The sequence below is a fragment of the Oryctolagus cuniculus genome, chromosome 9 (assembly GCF_051225735.1).
Source record: "Oryctolagus cuniculus isolate XC-2025 breed Fujian yellow rabbit chromosome 9, ASM5122573v1, whole genome shotgun sequence".
Classification (NCBI taxonomy): Eukaryota; Metazoa; Chordata; class Mammalia; order Lagomorpha; family Leporidae; genus Oryctolagus; species Oryctolagus cuniculus.
The window spans coordinates 110,385,319-110,407,357 of record NC_142875.1 but is presented as its reverse complement, the minus strand read 5'-3'; the positions used below and the strand labels follow the sequence as shown (position 1 = coordinate 110,407,357).

The 22,039-nt window shown below is 43.0% G+C and overlaps 1 protein-coding gene and 1 pseudogene across 5 annotated transcripts in view; one reads left to right on the top strand and one right to left on the bottom strand.

The window, feature by feature from the left end:
• DUSP16 (dual specificity phosphatase 16) overlaps positions 1–22,039 on the top strand; it is a 98,347-nt gene that overhangs the window by 55,902 nt on the left and 20,406 nt on the right. For 4 of the 5 annotated variants that reach the window (XM_051850779.3, XM_051850781.3, XM_051850780.3 and 1 more), the window contains one exon: positions 11,681–11,844. The exons of the other annotated variant lie outside the window; for it this stretch is intronic. In XM_051850779.3, the coding sequence (XP_051706739.1) occupies positions 11,681–11,844 (164 nt within the window). The remainder of the gene's footprint in view (positions 1–11,680; positions 11,845–22,039) is intronic. 5 annotated transcript variants of the gene reach the window in all.
• Positions 839–3,695, bottom strand: LOC100351246 (POU domain, class 5, transcription factor 1-like; annotated as a pseudogene).

Genomic DNA, 22,039 nt, shown 5'->3' with positions numbered 1-22,039 from the left:
AAGCCATTGTAATCCATTATTCGTACTTTGGAAACTTATATTCATTAAATAAATAAATAAATAAAAATTCTAAAAAAAAAAAAAAAGTTAGAGTTACACAGAGAAGGAGAGGCAGAGAGAGAGAGAGGTTTTCCATCCTCTGGTTCACTCTACCATTGGCTGCGCCGATCTGAAGCCAGAAGCCAGGAGCTTCTTCCAGGTCTCCCACATGAGTACAGGGGCCAAGGACTTGGGCCATCTTCTACTGCTTTCCAGGCCATAGCAGAGAGCTGGATCGGAAGTGGAGCAGCTGGGACTCGAACCGGCACCTATATGGGATGCTGGCATTACAGGCGGCAGCTTTACCTGCTATGCCACAGCACCAGCCCCTCAAAGGCTTTTTTTTTAATGCTAGCTCTTTCTGAGCCCTTTTGTGGGTTTCACAGTCAAATTCTTACTTCACACTTTATGTAATGAAACAACCTATAAAAATATACTGTACATCAAAAATTTTGTAGCATTACATTATTTTAGCCAGAGGGGATCATCAAACAAAAGTTTACTCTGTTCTATGCTATACAATAACTCTAAATAATGTAGAATATGCTAATTTTTTTCCATTGTGTCTCGGGCTTCTTTATTTAAAAACAAAGTGATGAGGGGATTAGAATCAAGAGTATAATTGAATTTCACCTTCCCTCCAACCAGTTCCCCCAGAACTCCTTACCCCACCCTTTGGTTTCCAGTGCCTTCCTTAGTGAAATGAACTGAATCCCCAAAGCCCTGAATCCAGGTTCTCTTTCCCTAGCGTCTCCCCTGACCTCTGCCCCAACCTGGGTTCCTGGGACGGGCAGGCAGCTCAGTTTGAATGCATGGGTGGCCCAGAGCAGGGACAGGCACAGAGGGGAGGGGACTGGAGAGTACAGTGTAGTGAACATGAGGGCTGCCATAGCCTGGGGTACCGAAATGGGACCCCGGTGCCAGAGGAAAAGACGTAACCCCCGTGAGAAGGGAGAGCTGGCAGCCTCAACATCCTCTCCTTGGGAACACTCACTGATTGGACGTTTGCCCTTCTGGCGCCAGCTACAGAACCATTCTTGGACCACATCCTTCTTGAGCCCAGCTGCTGGGAGATGTGGCTGATCCCTGCAGCTTGGGTTTTGGGCACTGCAGGAGCACAAACTCCAAGTTGCCTCTCACTAAGTTCTCAGTACTCCTTCGCTTTCTCTTCCGGGCCTGCACGAGGGTCTCTGCTTTGCAAATCTCCTGACGTTCTCGTTGTCGTCGGCCTCTTCCACCAGCTTCTGCAGCAGGGGCTGCAGCTAACATGTGTTCTTGAAACTGAGCTGCAGGGCCTCAGATCGGCAGATGGTCATTTGGCTGAACACCTTTCCAAAGAGAACCCCCAGGATGAGCCCCACTGTAGCCTAGGGTGATCTACTGCCTGGGAAAGCAGTAGAAGATGGCCCACGCCCATGGGCCCCTGCATGTGTCTGAGAGACCTGGAGGAGGCTCCTGACTCCTGGCTCCTGGCTCCTGGCTTCGGATCAGCAAGCTCCGGCCGTTCTGGCCAATTGGGGAGTGAACCATTGGATGGAAGTCTCTCTCTCTCTCTCTCTCTTTCTCTCTCTCTGCCTCTCTCTCTGTGTAACTCTTTCAGATAAAATAAATAAATCTTAAAAAAACAAGTTTATTTTGAGGCAAAAATGTTGAAATCTATTCATAGTTTTCCATCGTACATATTTTTCCATGAACTTTTCAAAGCACCCCTCATAAATTAATCTGTGGTTAGGCCAAGTACATATTTATTTATTTTTTTGAGTTCGCTTTTCTAGGGTGCATAGATCATTGAGTGATCAAAAATATATTTGGCTTTACACATTTTCAGTTTAATAGAGATTTAGATGTCATTAACAATTAATTGTGTATAATAAACATAGTTTTGGTTTAATGGACTCATTACTGTTCTGATCTTCCTGGTTACAGATATTGCTGTCCTTGATATTGGTCAGTTCTGTTGTCTAGTTTGGCATTTCTTCTCTTTTGTCCAGAGGAGAAATATTCAATAATTCCATTTAAATCTTTTTTTCCTCTACCACTTTTTTCTTTTTTTAAAGGCAGAGTTACAGAGAGAGAGAGGGAGAGACAGATTTTCCATCTGCTGGTTCATTCCCCAGATGGCTACAACATCAGGAGCCCAAGGATTTGGGCCATCTTCTCCTGCTTTCCCAGGTGCATTAGCATGCAGCTGGATTGGAAGTGGAGCAGCTGGGACCTGAACTGGCACCCATACGGGATGCGGGCACTCCAGGAGGCACTTTACCCACTATGCTATTGTGCTGGGCCACCCATTCCAATCTGACAGCATTTGATAATAGAGACTGAAGTTGAAGTTAAGTGTCACTGAAAATGAACTAAAAAATAGGTGTGGTATACATATATATATACAATGGAATATTGTTTAACCTTAAAAAAGAAGGCAGGCTGGTGCCATGGCTCACTAGGCTAATCCTCCGCCTGCAGTGCCAGCACACCGGGTTCTAGTCCCAGTCATGGTGCCGGATTCTGTCTCGGTTGCCCCTCTTTGAGTCCAGCTCTCTGCTGTGGCCCGGGAGTGCAGGGGAGGATAGCCCAAGTGCTTGGGCCCTGCACCCACATGGGAGACCAGGAGAAGCACCTGGCTCCTGCTTCGGATCGGCACGGTGCACTGGCCACAGCGTGCCAGCCATGGCGGCCATTGGGGGGTGAACCAACAGCAAAGGAAGACCTTTGTCTCTGTCTCTCTCTCTCACTCTCACTGTCCACTTTGCCTGTCAAAAAAGAAAAAAAAAAAAAAAAGGCAGACCTGACCAAATGGATGAATGTGGAAGACACTATGCTAAGTGAAAGAAGCCAGTCACAGGGATAAATACTGCATGGTATCACCTGTGGAATCTAAAAATGTTGTAGAAACATAGAACAGAATCATGACCAGAGGCTAGAGGGTGGAGGCAATGGGGATATATGTTGGTTAAAAAAGGTACCAGGGGGCCGGCGCTGTGGTATAGCTGGTAAAGATGCCGCCTGCATTGCTAGCATCCCATATGGGCGCTGGTTCAAATCCTAGCTGCTCCTCTTCCTATCCAGCTCTTTGCTATGGCCTGGGAAAGCAGTAGAAGATGGCCCAAGTGCTTGGGCCCCTGCACCCATGAGGCAGACCTGGAAGAAGCTCCTGGCTTCAGATCAGTGCAGCTCTGGCTGTTGAGACCATCTGGGGAGTGAACCAATGGATGGAAGACCTATCTCTCTCTCTCTCTCTCTCTGCCTTTGCCTCTGCCTCTGCCTCTCTGTAACTCTGCATTTCAAGCAAATAAATAAATCTTAAAAAGAGTACCAGTTATGAGTCTAGAAAAGTAATGTTTTATTATAAATTATTGCATAATAATATTGCATAATTATCACAGTTAATAATAATGTGTTTAAAGTATGCTGAGAGCTATGTGAAGTGTAATAATTTCACAGTGTATGCATAGATCAACTCATCACATTGTAACCTATATATTTATATAGTTGTATTTGTCAGTCATATCTCAGTAAAGCTGGGAAGGGGGAAACGGTGCTGTTTTGCTCACTGGTTGCCTTATACTTGCTAGCTCTGCTTCTGAGTCACATTTACCTGAGATTATCCTTATTGAATCATCTTTCTCCAGTTGCTTCCTGCCACTGTGGTAAGCCATCTTACATTGGTTCCCATCTACCAGTGGCCAGGACATAATGCCTGAGGTTGTGTCCTTTGAAAAAACAGACTACAGAGATGACTAAAACAATTCTCCTGTTCCTCATCCTGATATCTGGCACAAGCCAAACAAAAGCATCATGGATGACAGTAGATTCATCAGTCTTTCCTTGCCCCAGTCATGTCATCTGTGTGACCTGGAAGAATGCCAGGTCCAGGCATATCGTTCAGCCCTTCTAGCCAGTCCACCTCTGGATTTGATGGAGACTTCCATGGTTGTGCCCTGGACTTGTCAATGGGATGGAAACATACAGAGCTTGAGAGAATCTGGTGATTAATTGGGTAAACATACCTGGAGTGGGTGAAACAAAGAAGCAGATGGTCAGATGCTACACAGTGTGATACAGTTTTAAGGGTGATTTAGTGTAGTCTACAATGCAATTTTCATTGAACCTTGACAGATGAGTAAAGTTTGGATGGAGAGGGTCTTCTGCATTAAAAATGTCGGGATGAACATAGATTTTGGAGGGCAATTAAGGAGACCAGAGTGAATTTTTTAAGAAGGGTAGAAATGTGAACTAAGAAGAAATGAGATGAAAGTATACAAGTTCTTTAAACCAGAAGGAAGAGGTGTGTGTGTGTGTGTGTGTGTGTGTGTTTTAAGATTTTATTTATTTGAGAGGCAGAGTTACAGAGAGAGGGAGAGACAGAGAGGAGTCTTCCATCCTCTGGTTCACTCTGCAAATGGCTACAGTCATGAAGCCAGGTGCTTCTCCTGGTCTCCCACGTGGGTGCAGGTACCCAAGCACTTGGGCCATCCTCCACTGCTTTCCCAGGCCATTAGCAGAGAGCTGGATCAGAAGACAAGCAGCTGGGACACAAATTGGCACCCATAAGGGACGCCGGCACTGCACGCTGCAGGCAGAGGCTTAGTGTACTGCACCACAGCACCAGTCCCAAGAGTTCTGTTTTGATTTGGTGGGTATTATGTGTGATTGGAGAAACCATTTGAACTATATGAAAATGATTTTTTAAAATACAAAAGTTAAATTTGCATATGACTTCTTAGGAAAATGCCTTCCACACAGTAGTGTTTCGTATGAATACTGCTTCTGCTTAGAGCCGTTGGTATCCATTTACAGTATGAGAGGGGGAGTCTCTTGTATTTGAGCTCTGGTGGTTAGCAAAGCTCTAATGACTTTCTGCCTATTTAAATAAGAGCATCAGGCCCAAGTACTTGGGCCCCTGCACCCATGTGGGAGACCTAAAAGAAGCTCCTGGCTTTGAATTGGCACAGCTCTGGCCGTTGTGGCTGTCTGGGTAGTGAATCAGTGGCTGGAAGACCTCTCTCTCTCTCTCTCTCTCTCCTTCTCTCTCTCTGTCTCTGCCTCTCTATAATGCTGCCTTTCAAATAAATAATAAACCTTTAAAAAAAAATAAGAGCATCAGTGGAAAAGTCCTCTTTCTCCCTATAAAGAACTATCTTTAAAATAATGGAATTGACATTTACCTGAAAGGATAGGGATCTGTTTTAAGAGTTTGGGACTTAAATAAATTAAGAATGTTACTAAGTTGTTGTACAGTGCTACTTTGGTTTATTATATAAATATCTTTTCAGTTTAAGAAAATGCACTGATTCATAACTGATTGTATGGGTCAGAGAGAAGAGTGACTAGTTAGAATTATTTAGTAAAATTCCTGTATGTATTTTATTTTACATAACATATGTACCCCCTCAGTGGAATGGTGGTTTCATATTGATTTTCATAGAAGATAGTGTTTATGATTGGAATTGTGAAGGAGATGCTCTTAGGGAAGAATTTTTTTCTTGGCTGAATTAGAATAAAATAATAATAGTCATAAATGCCTTTAAAGTTACAACAAATGTTTCTCTGTCCAAAGTAATACATATGTTTTTAATTCTAAGCAAGCATTCTTCTGGTTAGATTTGTGGAAGATTAACAGGCAGAAACCTGGACTTCAGCTTTACAGTCTGTCTGTCCAGTGAGCCAGATGTATTGTGAAGGGAGACGTGTCTCTGGCAGCCTCCCCATCCCCATTTTCCTCTAGGCCAGAGGTGTCTGTATGCGTCTTCCTTTCTCTTTCACACAGATACTTCCAGAGTAGAAGGGCAGACACAGCCATTCTTAGATCCACATCCATATAGGGAAGCACAACTTTCCATTCTCTACGTTTCCAGGCGATAAGCAGCATAACAGTTAGGACTAAGAGACATTTGGTAAGATTGGACAGTGAATCAAATCTTTGAACAACTCTTTTTTTTTAAAGATTTATTTATTAATTTGAAAGGCAGAGTTACAGAGAGGCAAGGAGAGGGGGAGGGAGATATGTCTTCCATCTGCTGGTTCACTCCCCCAGATGGCCACAACAACTGGAGCTTAGCCAGTCAGGAGCCAGGAGCTTCTTCCAAGTCTCCCATGTGAGTGCAGGGGCCCAAGGACTTAGCCCATCTGTTGCTGCTTTCCCAGGCCATAGCAGAGAGCTGATCAGAAGTGGAGCAGCTGGGACTCGAACTGGCACTGCAGGAGGCAGTTTTACTGGCTACACCACTGAAAAACTTTTAAAAATATTTGACTCCGGATTCTGTCCCAGTTGCTCCTCTTCCTGTCCAGCTCTGTGCTGTGGCCCGGGAGGGCAGTGGAGGATGGCCCAGGTGCTTGGGCCCTGCACCCACATGGGAGACCAGGAGGAAGCACCTGGCTCCTGGCTTTGGATAGGCGCAGTGCCGGCTGTAGCGGCCATTTTGGGGGTGAACCAACGGAAAAAGGAAGACCTTTGTCTCTGTCTCTCTCTCTCTCACTGTCTAACTCTGCCTGTCCAAAAAAAAAATTTTTTTTTGGAAAGCTTTTTCGAGAAGCTTACCAGTTTTTCAGTGCTGCTTTTTCATAACAAACCATGGAGGATTATGAAACTGCTGTTCTTATAATGGAAGCCAATGTGGAGTCAGCAGGATGGTGGAGAGTAAGAGACAAGGACAGATAAGATGATGCCTTCTCTGTGCGTCTGTCAGCCACTTGTGACGAACTTTACATAGATGAGTTGTGCTTTTCTTCTCACGTAGGTCTTCCTGTGAGAGGAAGAGAGACATTTTAGATATATTTCAAAACCAAGTTCCTGGTGAGGCCAGAGCTTGTTTGTAAAGGGTTCAGGGAATCTAGCAGTTTCTCATCTGTTATTCACAAAATAAAACTGGAATCACTAGAGTACAACAGTGAATGAAAGGTCAGTGAATGGAAAAAAACTGCCATGAAGGAGGATGTCCGCAGAGTTGAACCTTATAGTAGACAAAGATTAGGAAACTGTACTTTCTGAGGTAATGTGTTCTGGGTGACCGGGAGCCAAGGTTTGGGGCATTATAAGCCAGATGGAACACTACATGAATGTCCTGAGTTCAATGAAATTGTTAAATATTTAAAAATACTCAGTTATCTCTTTATGGTAGATGTTAGTTGAATAGATTTATAAACAAGAGGTTTCTTTTGGGGCTGGTGTTGGGGTATACCAGGTTAAGCTACTGCATGTAGTGCTGTGGGTGCTGGTTCCTGTCCTGGATGCTCCACTTCCCATCCAGCTCTCTGCTGATGGCCTGGGAGGGCAGCAGAGGATGGCTCAAGTGCTCGTGCCCCTGCACCTAGCTGGGAGACCGAGGAGAAGCTCCAGGTTTGGGCCTGGCACAGCCTTGGCCATTGCAGGCATTTGGGGAATGAACCAGCAGAAGGAAGACCTCTCTCTCTCTCTCTCTAATTATAAAAAAAAAAAATTGTAAAAAGCAGGTTTCTTTTTATTATATGTTGTGTTCTAAAATGTGTTTAGCTTTTTGTTTTGCTTTGAGACTCAATAGTGATTTCTTTCATTCTGTTCTCTTAGAATTTTCTAGAGCTACACTCAACTTTTGGGGTCCACGAAAGTGATCTAGGAGCCAGTACTAATCACTGATAAAACTGGACCTCAAACTGCCAGGCTGACTCAATTTACGGTTGGGATAGTTGTTCTGTGGAGGATATTCTGAAAGCCGACACAGCTTTAGCTTCACTGTTTAGCAAAGTTTAGCAAACTTCCAGTTTGCAGACTATGATTAGCAACAAAACAGTGCCTGCATTTACATTTCAGCTGGTTCACCTTGTAAATTTTGTTCCTGGTTTCATGTGAAGTGCAGTTTAGGGTCTCATATCTCTGGTCATGTCGGAGCTCCTTTTCTTTCTTCTCTCTTGTTGAAGCTTTGCAATTCTGCAGTTTTGAGGAAGCGAGGCTCCTCCATCAGATGGGGAGAGGGCCAGTAGCCATTTTCATCCCGGTACTAAAAGGCAGGTCACAGCAGGTGAGGCTAGGATCCTGTAGATATCAGCAAGGCTGTCACCACATCCGAGCAAAAGTTGAAGTTAACTCTGGGATTTAAAGAAGTAGACTCATACTTATATCCTGGCCACTGTATTCTTACCTGTGAATGGACTAGTCATGGGACATACTTCACAGGCTAGTTGTAAAGGTTGAATAAATCCTTGTAAAGTCTTTAGAGCGGAGCCAGTACTGTGACATAGTGGGCAAAGCTGCTGCCTGCAATGCCGCATCCCATTTGGGTGCTGGTTCCTGGCTGCTCCACTTCCCATCCAGCTCCTGCTAAGGTGCCTGAGAAAGAAGTGCAAGATGGCCCAAGTCCTTGGGCCCCTGCCAGTCATGTGGGAGACTGTGAAGAAATTCCTGGCTTCAGCCTGGCCCAGCTTCAGCTGCTGCAGCCATCTGGGGAGTGATCCAACAGATGGAAGACCCCCCCACCCCCCGTCTCTCTCTCCCTCTAACTCTGCCTTTCAAATAAAAAAATAAATATTAAGAAAAACGGCTTTAGAACAGTGCCTGTCATGGTAAATGTTCGTTATATCTTATGATTACTTATGTGATTGCTTATTTATAAGTATGATGAAAACTGTTCTTTAGAGAAACACTGGAATCATATAATTTTTGAAACACTTTTTTTTTAAAAAAATATTCATTTATTTATTTGAAAGGGGGAGTTGTAGAGGCAGAGAGAGAGAGAGAGGTCTTCCATCTGCTGGTCCACTCCCCAAATGGCCACAACAGCCGAAGCTGTGCCGATCTATAGCCTGGAGCCTGGAGCTTCTTCCTCCAGGTCTCCTATGCGGGTGCAGGGGCTCAAGGACCTGGGCCATCCTCTACTGCTTTCTCAGGCCATAGCAGAAAGCTGGGTCGGAAATGGAGGAGCTGGGACTCGAATGGGCACCCACATGGGATGCCAGCACTGCAGGCCGTGGCTTTACCCGTTACACCACAGCACTGGCCCCAAGAATCATAATTTTTTAGAAGTTAAAATTTAAAGTCATCCAGTTAAATTGTAATCAAAATATTAGCTTTCAGTTGCTATGTTGGTTAAGTATAAGATAAAGAATGATAAGACTCATTAATATTTATTGTTGTAAGAACTACCTTGGGGAGAAATGTTACCTTAAATAATAACTGTTGTACATTTAGTCAGGAAAGGAACAAAACAGTAATAGAAAAAAATGATACCTTGTGAGTACTTGTATACCAGTACTGGCTGACTCCTGTTTTTGAATTGTGGATTATACTTGGAGAAATTTTCATATACTCCTATTTCACTGGGTACAGTGGCCCTAATCTAGCATTTCTATGTGAATTCTACTAGCTGTTAATAGATTTTAGGGGGAATTCCATGGTCAACTAAGTTTGGAAGAGTTTATTTGACACAAACTAAGCCAGTTTCTTAGATGCGTTCTGGTGTTGTGACTCCCAGGGAGATAGGAAAAGCACTCTCTCTCTTATTCTTTGGACCCATATCCTGCCTGTCAGCACTGATGGACACCAGTGCTCTGAGGCACAGTTCAGGAAATATAACCTTGGGAGCATAGCTTTTTTCACTTGGTGTCTCAGATGAATCCTAACAAGGTGTAGCTAAACAATTAGCTGCAGATCAGGGGTGGATTAAGGGTCACAGATGATGTTGGGTCCTGAATGTTCAATCACTAGAATGCAATAATAATCACTGATACACACTGAGTGCTTACTGCGTGCCAGGGATACAACACTTGAGATGTATTAACTAATCCTCTCAAGAACTCTGTAAGAGAATGAGATCATTGTCCTCATTTTATAGTTGAGGGAACTGGGAGCCAGAGGAGTAAAGTAACTTGACTACAACCAACAACTAGGAAGCAGTAAAGCCAGAATGTGAGCTCAAGAGGACCTGCTCCGCCTTGTGGTCATGGGATTGTAGGTGTGCTGGGGCCTGTGGGTGTGTGCCTGGGCAGGGTAGAGTGTTATTCCTGGACAAGAGACCACCTGGGAGTGTGAAATAACTGAATTTGGAAATGGGAACAAAAATGAAACTGTACATGTACAGATCCCAAGGGCCTTGGTTATCACACAAAGAGATTGGGAGTTTCTGTAATGGATCCATCTTCTCTGTCCTTTAAGGTAACCTTAAGAACTGTAGTGAGCTTAAGAATTTTGTTTGCGTTTAGGGGAGAAAAAGTGCATACACTTAGACTGGATGCCAGGAATGCACTCAAGAGTATATTTTCAAGGTGCATGATTGTCAGCATCTGCCACTGTAGTTTGCTGTGTCACGGACCCTGTGCAGAGCATGGCAGTAAGGACAGGAGTACCCTGAATTAGGCATCAGTTGAACATAATATAGGGATGATAAGAAGAGATGACCTCTTTCCCCTCTCAAGTGCCTACATTTCCAGCAGTTTTCAGGGGCATAATTTGTATGGATCTTCAAGTAGGGGCAAGTCTACTAGGATGTTAACTCACAGAGATACACATAATGTTAGTGAGATTAAAGGTCTTGTTTAAGGCTCAAAGAGGCAGTAAAAGTGGAATTGTACTATTTTCTAATAAGATACAATATGTTGTTCTTTTCAGTAGCACTAAAAATATGCAGGTATCCCCTATGAATCAATTCTTGGTTCCTGAGTTTGTACTTAGTAAGTAGTGAGGGTTTGGATTGCAAAGGATGTATCTGAAAATTTATCAGAATCTGGTTTCTGGGTTTGGATTTGGATAGCAAGAGTTTGGATAGCAAAGAATATTTAGATAGGAAACCCCATGGAGATGTTATTTGTTCTTTCTTTTCCTAGAGGATGTGAGAGTGCCTCTTTTTGTTACCTAGATTTCTCTCCTTTGAGTGGTAGCAAGACTGTGACTTACCGAGGTCATGGAGTAGGTCACCAGAAGGATAGGACTAGAAAAACCTGAATGCTTCTGAGTCCAGGAATCTTGCCACAAGGTCGTAGTGTACCCTAAGCAATTAGGGTCTGTCAACACTGCTCTGTAGTGCTTTGCAAAATGAGCAGGAGAGCTCCAGAAATCAGTGGTAATGATGGAAATCTTGACTCACTGCCCAGAAGATCTCAGGAACTTGGTAAAGAAAATATTTTTAGGAGTAGGGGTGAGTATGTTTTTTGATACCTGTGAATTTTTCAAAAATCCATATAGTGGGAAGATTTAAAATTGATTTTAAAAAGGATTTTTAACATAACCAATTTTATGTTAAAGAAGTAACATTTGGCTTCAGGTCACATTTGTTATATCCCTGTTTTGCTTCTGTGAATAACTGTCTTGACTTGGTTGCTTGCTACTGACTTCAAATTCCTCTTTATGTTCTACAAAAAAAAAAAAAAAAAAGTTTGCATGCTGGGTAAGGAGCAAATGTTGTAGGACCTGTGACAGCGAAGGAACGGAGAGAGGAGTCATTGTAGCTGCCTTCAGGGCTTGCATATCACCATGGTAGCCTTACAAGCCAAGGCCTGGTGCTGTATTATATGCCAGACTTTGCATCAGCAGCTATAGAAGAGAATTCATCTGCAGCCAGATTTACTTGGATCTGTGGAATTTGATTCTTCTGTTTTAAACTGTTACAGCTGAGCAGTTCATAGAAGGCTGATTTTTACTTTGTGCACAGCGTAATTTTAAAATGTTTATCCTTAGGTGGGTTTGCTGAGTTCTCTCGTTGTTTCCCTGGCCTCTGTGAAGGAAAATCCACTCTAGTCCCTACCTGCATTTCTCAGCCTTGCTTACCTGTTGCCAACATTGGGCCAACTCGAATTCTTCCCAATCTTTATCTTGGCTGCCAGCGAGATGTCCTCAACAAGGTGGGTGTTTTGAAAATATCCTTCATTGCTGGGTTTATTGGTAGCAGCTGGAGAAACAGCAATTTCCCATTATCTGTTATTTTAAACACATAGCAGTTCTAAACAGAGAAGGAAGGACACCATTCTCCGTGTAATTCCCCAGTTAACAGTTACATCATCTTCTGGCATGTTTTGTTTGATGTTCTTTGTTGGCACAGGAAACCTGAACTGCTGTCGTATTTGTTTGTTCTCCATGGGTCCAAGAGACACAGGACAAGAGTTTTAACTTTAAAAAAAATTTATTTATTTATTTGAAAGACAGAGTCACTGAGATAGAGAGAGAGAATCTTCTATTTTCTGGTCCACTCCCTAAATGGCTAACAGCCAGGACTCAACCAAAGCCAGGAGCTCAGAACTCCATCAGTGTCTCCCACATGAGTGGTAGGGGCCTGAGTACTTGAGCAAACACCTGCTGCTTTCCCAGGCACATGAGCAGGAAGCTGGATTGAAAGTAGAGCAGCTAGAATTTGAATTGGCACTCCAATATGGGATGCTGGCATTGTAAGCAGCAGCTGAATCCACTGTGCCACAACATTGGCTCCAAGATTTTTCAGAACTGTTGCCTTATTTTAAGTTATTAAATTAATACTTCCTAAATGATTTAACATTTTTGAACTGTATTTACTGTAGCATACTAGAAGGGGATTCAGGTTGCAGTTGGACTGAGGAAGGTCTTCAGTGTGACTGCTGGCTGGAGCTGTGGGGAAGGCTGGTGAAAGGCAGGGAAGACAGGCTGGATGAGTGCACCGCCCTGTCTGGAGGCTGTTGAAGTAGTTTGACTGAGAAGAGATGGGAAGAGCATGGATTCTTGTTGAGAGAATGTGGGCTGTAATGAACTAGGCATCCGTAATTAGAGGACCGCTTATTGACATGGGACCTTTGTATGTGGAGTAGCACCTTGACAGTAGGGACTCCATTTTGGAGCACTTGAGACTCCATTCTGGGAAAGCACCCACCCCCCACCCCTCCCACCGTGAGACTCTGGTCTGAAACTATGATCTCAAATAGTCGGACAATAGCAGTACACTACTTCACCCTTGGCAGAGCACAAAAACCCCCTAGCATGATTGCTCAAGCTTGAAAGTAGAAAGGTTGCACCTGGGTTAATGATAAAGATGTGATTTGTCTATGTCTTACCTATAATTTGGATTAATGTCAAGATCATAATTGATAATTGTAGGATTGTAACTGGTATTGTCAAGATTATAATGGATATCAATTTCACTTAGGACTTGGGTTATGTTGACCCCAGTAACTATGTACTCTCTTGATTTTAGCAACCATGTATCCCCCCTCCCAATTTCGCAGTTTTTGCCTTTATAAACCCTATACTTTAGTTCCTCCGGGCTCCTCTGTTCTTGCATGTTCAGAGAGCCCCAGCATGCTGGATCAATAAGCCCTTAACCCTTTGCTGGTTGCATGAGAGAGTCTCTTGGAGTCGTTCTTGGGGGCAGTGGACTTTTTTTAAACTCTAACATATGTAATGGTACAAGTGTAACAATGAAAGAACCATACTCTGCAATGTGCAAGAATATACTACTAACCAGTAGTGCTGTAAAATGGTGCTCTTACTGCCTGGAAAAAGTGATTTTTTTTTTCTCTAAAACCTCTTAATTTAATATCACTACTGATTGAACAGGCAGTCAGAAATCTTAATTCAGTTATTAGTGATTTATAAGAACGACTTCTCTATATGAAAGACAGTATCACTCAACGTTTTCTTCTTGGGGTGACTGGAAATAAGCTTCCAGATTTGCTTTCTTTGTTTAGGCAGTAATGAGACATGTGTTTTTTGTTTTCAGAATTCCTGCCTTATTAAAATTTTGCTCTGATACTATGTTGTTAATATATGTGAATTTATTGTGAATTGATAGCTGATACCTATGCTGAGTCTTTCCTAGTGGGGTCACAATGTCTTTGGGCGTGGAATTATTTTTAATTCTCTTAGAGGTAAGCAAACTTACAGAAAAAGTCATGTGCATTACTGGGGCAAAACTGGAGCTGGCTTATTTAATCTTCAGCTCAGAAAATAAAATAATACACGGGGCAGGTGTTGTTGTACCGCCAGTTAAACTGCTGCTTCGGATGTCTGCATCCCATGTCAGTGCTGGTTTGAGTCCTGGCTGCTGTGCTTCCAGTCCAGCTTCCTGCTAATGCTCCTGGGAAACAGTAGTTCATGGCTCAAGTGCTTGAGTTCCTGCCACCCATTTGGGAGACCAGATGGAGTTCCTGGCCCAGCCCAGACTGTTGCCACCATCTGGGGAGTGAACTTGCAGATAGAAGATATCTGTGTGTGTGTCAGTCTGCCTTTTAACTTAATCAATTTTTAAAAATAAGTAAATGAAAATAAAATGCAAAATTCCTAGTTAAGGATCCTGTTTAGTCCTGATACAACTTAATTAGTCAACCAACAGGTAAGTCCACCAATAATTGAGTTACAGATCATTTTTGTTACTTTTGTCATTAATGAAATGGCACACTTACTTTGTTTTATACCTATTTCAGTGTAGTTAAACCAGAATGTGCAATTGAGAATAGGAAAAACAGAGTTTTCTATTTTTCATTGCCTTCTAAACAAATACCTAGCAGGATTTGTTAATAGATGTAGTGAGAGGAAATGTTTGTAGGGGGAGATGGGATTATGGAACTTCATGGGACAGCAACTTGGGCAGGGAGAAGACTATCAGCTATTCAAAGAGTGTGAAGACTAGCAGATAGGAGAAAGAACACACTGGCAGGCTGGGCAACTTTGAGAGCAGGAATAGACAGGTGTATTCGACCTCTGGATTCATCATTGACCAGAACCTTAGTGCTGAAGGAGAGCTTAGAGATCCTTTAGCCAACCACCTTCATCTCATGAAGAAGGAAATCAACATTCTAGAAATGTTACACGAATTCCTTAGCATTACCCAGTGAGTTTTAGAACCACGTTTGCCTTTCTCCCCACAAATACCAGTATCTGCCTGCTCTGATCTTCCTGTTCAACTTCCTGATTTCAACTTTGGAGGAGAAATAATCCACTTCTTCTTCAGGCTCCCCAAGATGCAGATTTTGTAATCTTCCTTAGTAGTACCTCCCTTTGATTGTAACTCAGAAGTTGACTTTTTAAAAACAGCAATCAAAAAGCCACAATTTTGTTAGTCTTCTCTTTTAAATAAAGTGCTACCAAAATATGTTAAATCTATTGAAAGCATGTCACAGAACTTCTCTTAGGAGGATCATAATATTTGCCATTTAAAACACTAGGCTTGTTACATTGATTTCAACCCTCTAATAGGATTATGTCAGAGGTTGACCCTGAATCAAGCCACTTACCCAAAATGATGTCATTGACTTTAGAACTGGTCAGCGGCAGAAGTCAAAAGCAATGTTGGTTTCTCCACCTACAAACCATAATAATTCTTGCCTCCTAGTGTTCATATGTTCAAATGAAATGACTTGACCAAGCCCAGTGTCTGATTTATAGGGAACACTCCTTGTCATAGGCTAGAGTATGTAAGATGCTAGGGGTGAGTGGGAAATAACAGTGGTTTTTGTTGTTTAAGGAAGGTTGATGGAGGAAGTAGAACTTGAGATTACTTTCTGAAGACAAATGGAGTGGAAAATGCAAAATTAGGCTTGGAATTGAGAAAGAAAGTACAATTCCATGACCTAAAATTGCATTGCTCGTGGATCTTGTGTCCTCAGATTAGTTGAATGTGAGGAATTTGCCCAAGTAGTTTTATTAAAGCCATATATTATTCTGTACTCTAAATATACCACAGTCTACAACAACAGATCATAGAACCTATATGTAGAAATTACCAACTACAGGGGAGAACGTTTATTTCATGGCTTAGAAGAGAAACTTTTTTAAAAACAGATTGATTTGAAAGAGAGAGAGAGGGATCGGGCTTCCGTCTACTGATTCACTCTCCAGATGGCCACAGTGGCCATGTCTAGGCCAGGGTGAAACCAGGAGCTTCACCCAGGTCTTACAGATGGGTGGCAGGGGCCCCGTATTTGGGCCATCTGCTGCTGCTTTTCCCAGGCCATCAACAGGAAGCTGGAATGGAAGTAGAACAGCAGGGACATGCACCGGTGCCCATATGGGATTCCAGCGTCACAGGCAATGGCTTTACCTGTTTGCCATGGCCACAGTGCTGGCCCCAAGAGAAACATTTTTTTTTTTAAGATTTATTTATTTATTTGGAAGACAGTTACAGAGAGGGAGAGAGAGAAACTTTTAAAGGGAAAAAATAGTGAATTAAAATAATAAATAATACAGTTAAGTTTTTGTTTTTGACTCATAAATATTTTTGAAGTTTACTTAAATGTATGTTGAAAGCAGAATCAATCTGTGCCTGTGGCACCAGCAGACCGTATGTGTGCCGGTTCATAGCTCTGCTGCTCCTTTTCCAATCCAGCTCCCTGCTAATGGCCCGGGAAGGCAGTGGAGGATGGCCCAGATGCTTGGGCCCCTGCCACCCATTTGTAAGACCTGTATGAAGCTCCTGGCTTAGACCTGGCCTGGCTGTGGCTGTTGCGGCTACTGGGGAATGAACCAGCAGATGGGAGATCTCTCTCTCACTGTCTCCCTCTTTTTGTAACTATGACTTTCAAATAAGTAAACACCAGTTAGCACAAAGGACAGTTTGAGTTAGTGAAAAATAGATATTACAGGTTTTTTTTTTTTGTTTTGGTAACAGCTTATTGAAATATATAATTCACATACCATGAGATTTATAAGCTATTTTTTTTTTTTTTTGACAGGCAGAGTGGACAGTGAGAGAGAGACAGAGAGAAAGGTCTTCCTTTGCCATTGGTTCACCCTCCAATGGCCGCTGTGGCCGGTGCACTGCGTTGATCCGAAGCCAGGAGCCAGGTGCCTCTCCTGGTCTCCCATGCAGGTGCAGGGCCTAAGCACTTGGGCCATCCTCCACTGCACTCCTGGGCCACAGCAGAGAGCTGGCCTGGAAGAGGGGCAACCAGAACAGAATCTGGCGCCCCAACCGGGACTAGAACCTGGTGTGCCGGCCATAAGCTATTTTTAAAATAAGTTAGAGTAACTAACATTTAATGAGACTGTTATGTGTCAAGTACTTTATTCTCATACTTGCTTTACAAAATACCATTAGCCCCATTTTACAGGTGAAGAAATTAAAGCTGAGGGAGGTTAAGGTAACCTAATCCAGTGTCATCCAGGTATGAATAGCAGTGTGCTGGGCTGTGCTGTGGTTCTTCTTGTGCCAGTATCCATATTTCATGATTCCATGCCACACTGAGATCCTGGGTCACTAAATAATTGTTTGGGGGCCGGCGCTGTGGCGCAGCGGGTTAACGCCCTGACCTGAAGCGCTGGCATCCCATATGGGCGCCGTTCCAGTCTCGGCTGCTCCACTTCCAATCCAGCTCTCTGCTATGGCCTGGGAAGGCCGTGGAGGATGGCCCAAGTGCTTGGGCCCTGCACCGGCGTGGGAGACCAGGAAGAAGCACCTGGCTCCTGGCTTCAGATCCGTGCAGCTTTGGCTGTTTCAGCCAATTGGGGAATGAACCAGTGGATGGAAGGCCTTTCTCTCTCTCCCTCTCTCTCTGTCTCCGTCTCTCTTTCTTTCTCTCTAACTCTGACTTCCAATAAATAAATGAATCTCTAAAAAAAAATTGTTTGGACTCCGAACTCCTTTTGGAGTTTGCTTTTGTAAATTACTTGTCCTTCTCATGATGGCATTTGATAGCATTCTTTAGCTTTGCAGTAAAACTCTGGCTTGATATTTAAGACCCTCTCTGATATATTTGTACCTTTCCAGTTTCTGCCTCTTCTGTTTTCTTCTGTTCATCCTCTCTCAATTTCAAAACAGACTAGACTAGTCAGTGCCTTCCAGCCATCCAGAATGCCTGTACAGCCAGCCCTTTACATCCCTGGTTTACACACCTTTGCATTTAGCAGGGTGAAAATCTTTGGGGGGAAAAAAAAACGTGTATGTACTGGTCATTATTCTGTAAACAATACAGTAGGACAACTATTTATATAGTACTTGTATTAGGTATTATGTCATCTAGCAATAGTTTACAGTATACAGGAGGATATATGCAGGTTGTATGCATATATTACTCCATTTTATATAAAAGACTTGAGCATCTGAAAATTTGGGATGGGGTGGAGGCGGGGTCCTGGAGCATGCCCCAAGGACACAGAATCATTTTACCGTCCTCTAAGCCTCAGGTGATTATTTTAGTTCTCATTGGGGCCCTTTGAGAATCCTTCCATTTGATCTCACTCTTGTTTTCCAGTGCTTTTTTGTTTATTCTGCCACACTGCACTCATCAGGCACCTCTTTGCATCATCAGCATTGTGCAGCTGCCTTCTCTCTGCTGCTAGATTGTCCATCCCTTCATGGGGATGCAGCTGCTTTATGTCCCAGAGCAACCCTGCAGAGTACCTGAATGCACAGTCAGCCCCAGATGGTTACTCTCCAAAGTAAATAGTTACAGCCTAATCTGTAACCAGTGCAACTCACATGTAAACAATTTACCATGATCCTGAAGTTGTTTAAGGAAATGTGCCTCCTAAAAATTTTCTTCACGCTGTTTTTACCCATTATTTACCCATGAAATTCTCTCTTGATAGGAGAAACTGAGGTAGTCATTTCACAAATTACAAGATGAAGGAATATAAATTAAGGACATTTTACCCTGCGTTGTAAAGTGAAAAAATGTATAAAGAATATGGTAAGGTACTTCAATCAGAAGAGGCTAATAAAGTAGTTACTAGATCCAGATTTTATTTTTTAAAAAGATTTGTTTTGATTGTTTGAAAGGCAGAGTTAGAGAGAGGGAGGGACAGAGAGGTCTTCCATTTGCTGGTTCACTCCCCAGATGGCTACAGTAGCCGGGCTGTGCCAGGCCAAAGTCAAGTGCCAGGAGCTTCTTACAGGTTTCCCACTGGGGTTCAGAGTCCAAGGACTTGGGTCATTTTTTACTGCTTTCCCAGGAACATTAGCAGGGAGCCAGGACTCAAACCAGCACCCATTTGGTATGCCAGTGTAGCAGTTGGTGGCCATTTGCTCCAAGGTTTTATTCATTTTAATGATAACAGTTAATTCATTCCACAAATTTGTGCTGAGCCTCGACTATGTGCCAGTGTTCATGCTGATGGGGGCACATCAGTAAACAAGACAGAAATCTGTGCCTTAATGAGCTGACATTCTAGAAGAAAGAAACTTGACAGTAAGCATAATAGATAGGTAAACTATATAGCATAATCTACTTTTTACTATCTATTTATTACAGTGATAGGTACAATGAAGAAAATAGGGTATGGGGCAGAGTGTGCTTGTTGAGGGTATGGGTTATAATTAAATAGGTGATAAAAGTGTGCCTCATTGAGATAGAGACATTTGAACAAATACTTTAAGCAGGTCAAAGAGTGAGCCATGGAAAATCTGGAGGAAGAGTGATATAGGCAGAAGCAGCCGCCGGTGCAAAGACCAAAGTGTATCTCATATGATAAAGGAATGAAGAGATCAGCGTGACTGATGCAAAGGGAACATAAAGGAATGGGGTTAAAGAGGTGTAATGGGAGGAGCAAGACTTTATAGGTCTTATAAAGATGTTTGCTTTCACTTTGAGAGAAGCAGGGACCCACTGGAAGGTTCTGAGCAGAGGAGTAACATCATCTGATTTCTATTTTATTAGGATCAATAATAGATCCTGTGTTGAAAATAGGCTAGATTTTGTACAGGTTGGAAGATAGGAAGTGACACAGTAGTGGATGGAAACCAAGGTGACAGCAGTGGTGAGAAGTGTTTGGACTCTAGCCATATTCTGAAGGTTTAGCCCTTAGAATTTTTTGCTTGATTGAATGGTGGATACTGTGAAAGAGGTGTTGAGAAGGTGGAATTGACATTAACAGAGATAGGGAGGTCATTAGGATGAGTGAGAGTTCAGTTTTCGACATGCCAAGTACTTCTAAGTGGATGTGTTGAATGGGCAGATGGATGTATAATTCAGAAGTTTCCTAAAGGGGGGAGATATAAATGTGGAAGTCATTACCATATAGATAGTATTTAATGTCATAAGACTGGATAGGATTATTAAGAGAGAAAATACAGATGGAAAAGTTAAAGAATTGAACTGTGGGGCCCTCCAGCTTTGAAAGTCTGAGGAGTTGAGAAGGATCCAATAAGGGATATTCGGGAGTAAATACTGAGGGCGGAAAGTCCAGGAAAGAAGTGAACACCGTGTTTTTCAGGAGGGGAAGGAGTTAGCAAGTGTGCCACTGTATGCTACGCTGGTGAAGAAAGATGAGGACTTAGAACTGGCTCTTAGATTTATCAGTGTAGGGACCACTGATCTATGAGCAGTTTGGGTAGGGTGGTGAGGATGAGAGCCTGAATGGAATAGGATCTGGAGATAATGGGAGGAGAGAAGTTGGAGACATATTTGCTAAGTAGTGCTTTCAAGGAATTTTGCTCCTAAGAGGAGCAAAGACATAGGGAAGTAGCTGGAGGGAGAAGTAGAGGATGAGAGAGGATATTTCTAAAATGAGAGAAATGGTGGTTTGTTTGACTTCTGGTGGGAGAAATGATCCATAAAGTAGAAAACTTCTAGGAAAGGGAGGGAGGAATTAGCTAGAGCCATATCCTTGGATAAAAAGAGTGGGACTTACTGAGCAAATAGAGGGCTTGGTCTTGAAGCATGAGCAGTTCAACCATAATGACAAAGGGGAAGGTAGAGTATATAGCTGCATGAGTCACAGAAGGATAAAGGTTGCTGGAGTAAGATTTGCTTCTGATTTTTTCCGTTTTTCCTGTGTGCCAAGAAACAAGATTATCCATCAGCTAAGAGAGAGGATCAGTGGGGACATGGGGAATTGAAGAAAAAGGGAAATGTGTGGGATGGCCTCTAAGAGAAGGCAAGTGAATGGACTTCGGAGAGACAGTGGTTGCTGAGTGAGGTCAAGCAGCACTGTTGAGTGTTTTTCTCAGATCATGGGTACAAATGCAAACTAGGTGGAGAAATTGGTTAACTTGGGTTATAATCTTGCTGAGTGTGAAGTGAAAGTGGGCAGAGGAATTGAAGGTGAAAGCAAGGGAATGATTGTAATGATTGACTGTAGGGTTTAAGTTGGGAAGGAAGGCAGACAGACATAATGGGGATGAGGCACAAAGAAGGCTGGGTAGCATCATTGGATTGTAGATATCGAGGGGTGGGAGGATTCCCAGAGAAATGGCCTAAGCAAGAGTGAGCTGAACAGAGAGGAGGAGGGTCTTAGAGTGTGCAGGCATGTGACATGGAGAGTCTGGAAGGCTGTGGTTATTGGTACTGAAGAGACCAGGCTAGATCACATGTGAGTGGGTGACTGAGGGAGGAGTAGAAAGACCAGCAAGGCTAACATGTCCAGAAGATTTCTGAAGGCCGGACATGGATCATCCTATCGTAGAGAGCATGTATTAACAGACATAGTATGAAGTTGAGCTCTTTTAACAGTATAGGATAACTGCTCTCTGGAAACTTTTTTTTTTTTTTTTTTTTTTTTTGACAGGTAGAGTTACAGACAGTGAGAGAGAGAGACAGAGAGAAAGGTCTTCCTTTCGTTGGTTTACTCCCCAAATGGCCGCTATGGCCGGCGCTGCGCAGGAGCCAGGTGCTTCTTCCTGGTCTCCCATGCGGGTGCAGGGGCTCAAGCACTTGGGCCGTCCTCCACTGCCCTCCCGGGCCACAGCAGAGAGCTGGACTGGAAGAGGAGCAACCAGGACTACAACCCAGCGCCCATATGGGATGCCGGCACCACAGGCGGAGGATTAACCAAGTGAGCCACAGTGCCGGCCCCCTAAACTTTTAGACTATGATGTTTGATGATAGGAAAGTAAATACTCAGTTGTGTATGTTTTATATAACAAGCTGAAATGAAACTGGAATTAATTATATAAATATCTCTTCATAGTTTAGTAAGAAGACATTGGCATCCTTCTGTGAATAACAAGTTGTTATCCCATAAAATAGAAGTAGACTAATTCTTTATAGTTTTAGCTCCATCTCAGTTCCACCAATAAGAACATCTCAGCCAATTCTAGATGCTTTCATCAAAAACAAGAAAAAGAATTAAGAAAGCAAGAGAGTAGAATTGTTATCTGAAACTTTAGAAACCTCGTTCACAGATGTCAGCGGGCCGGTG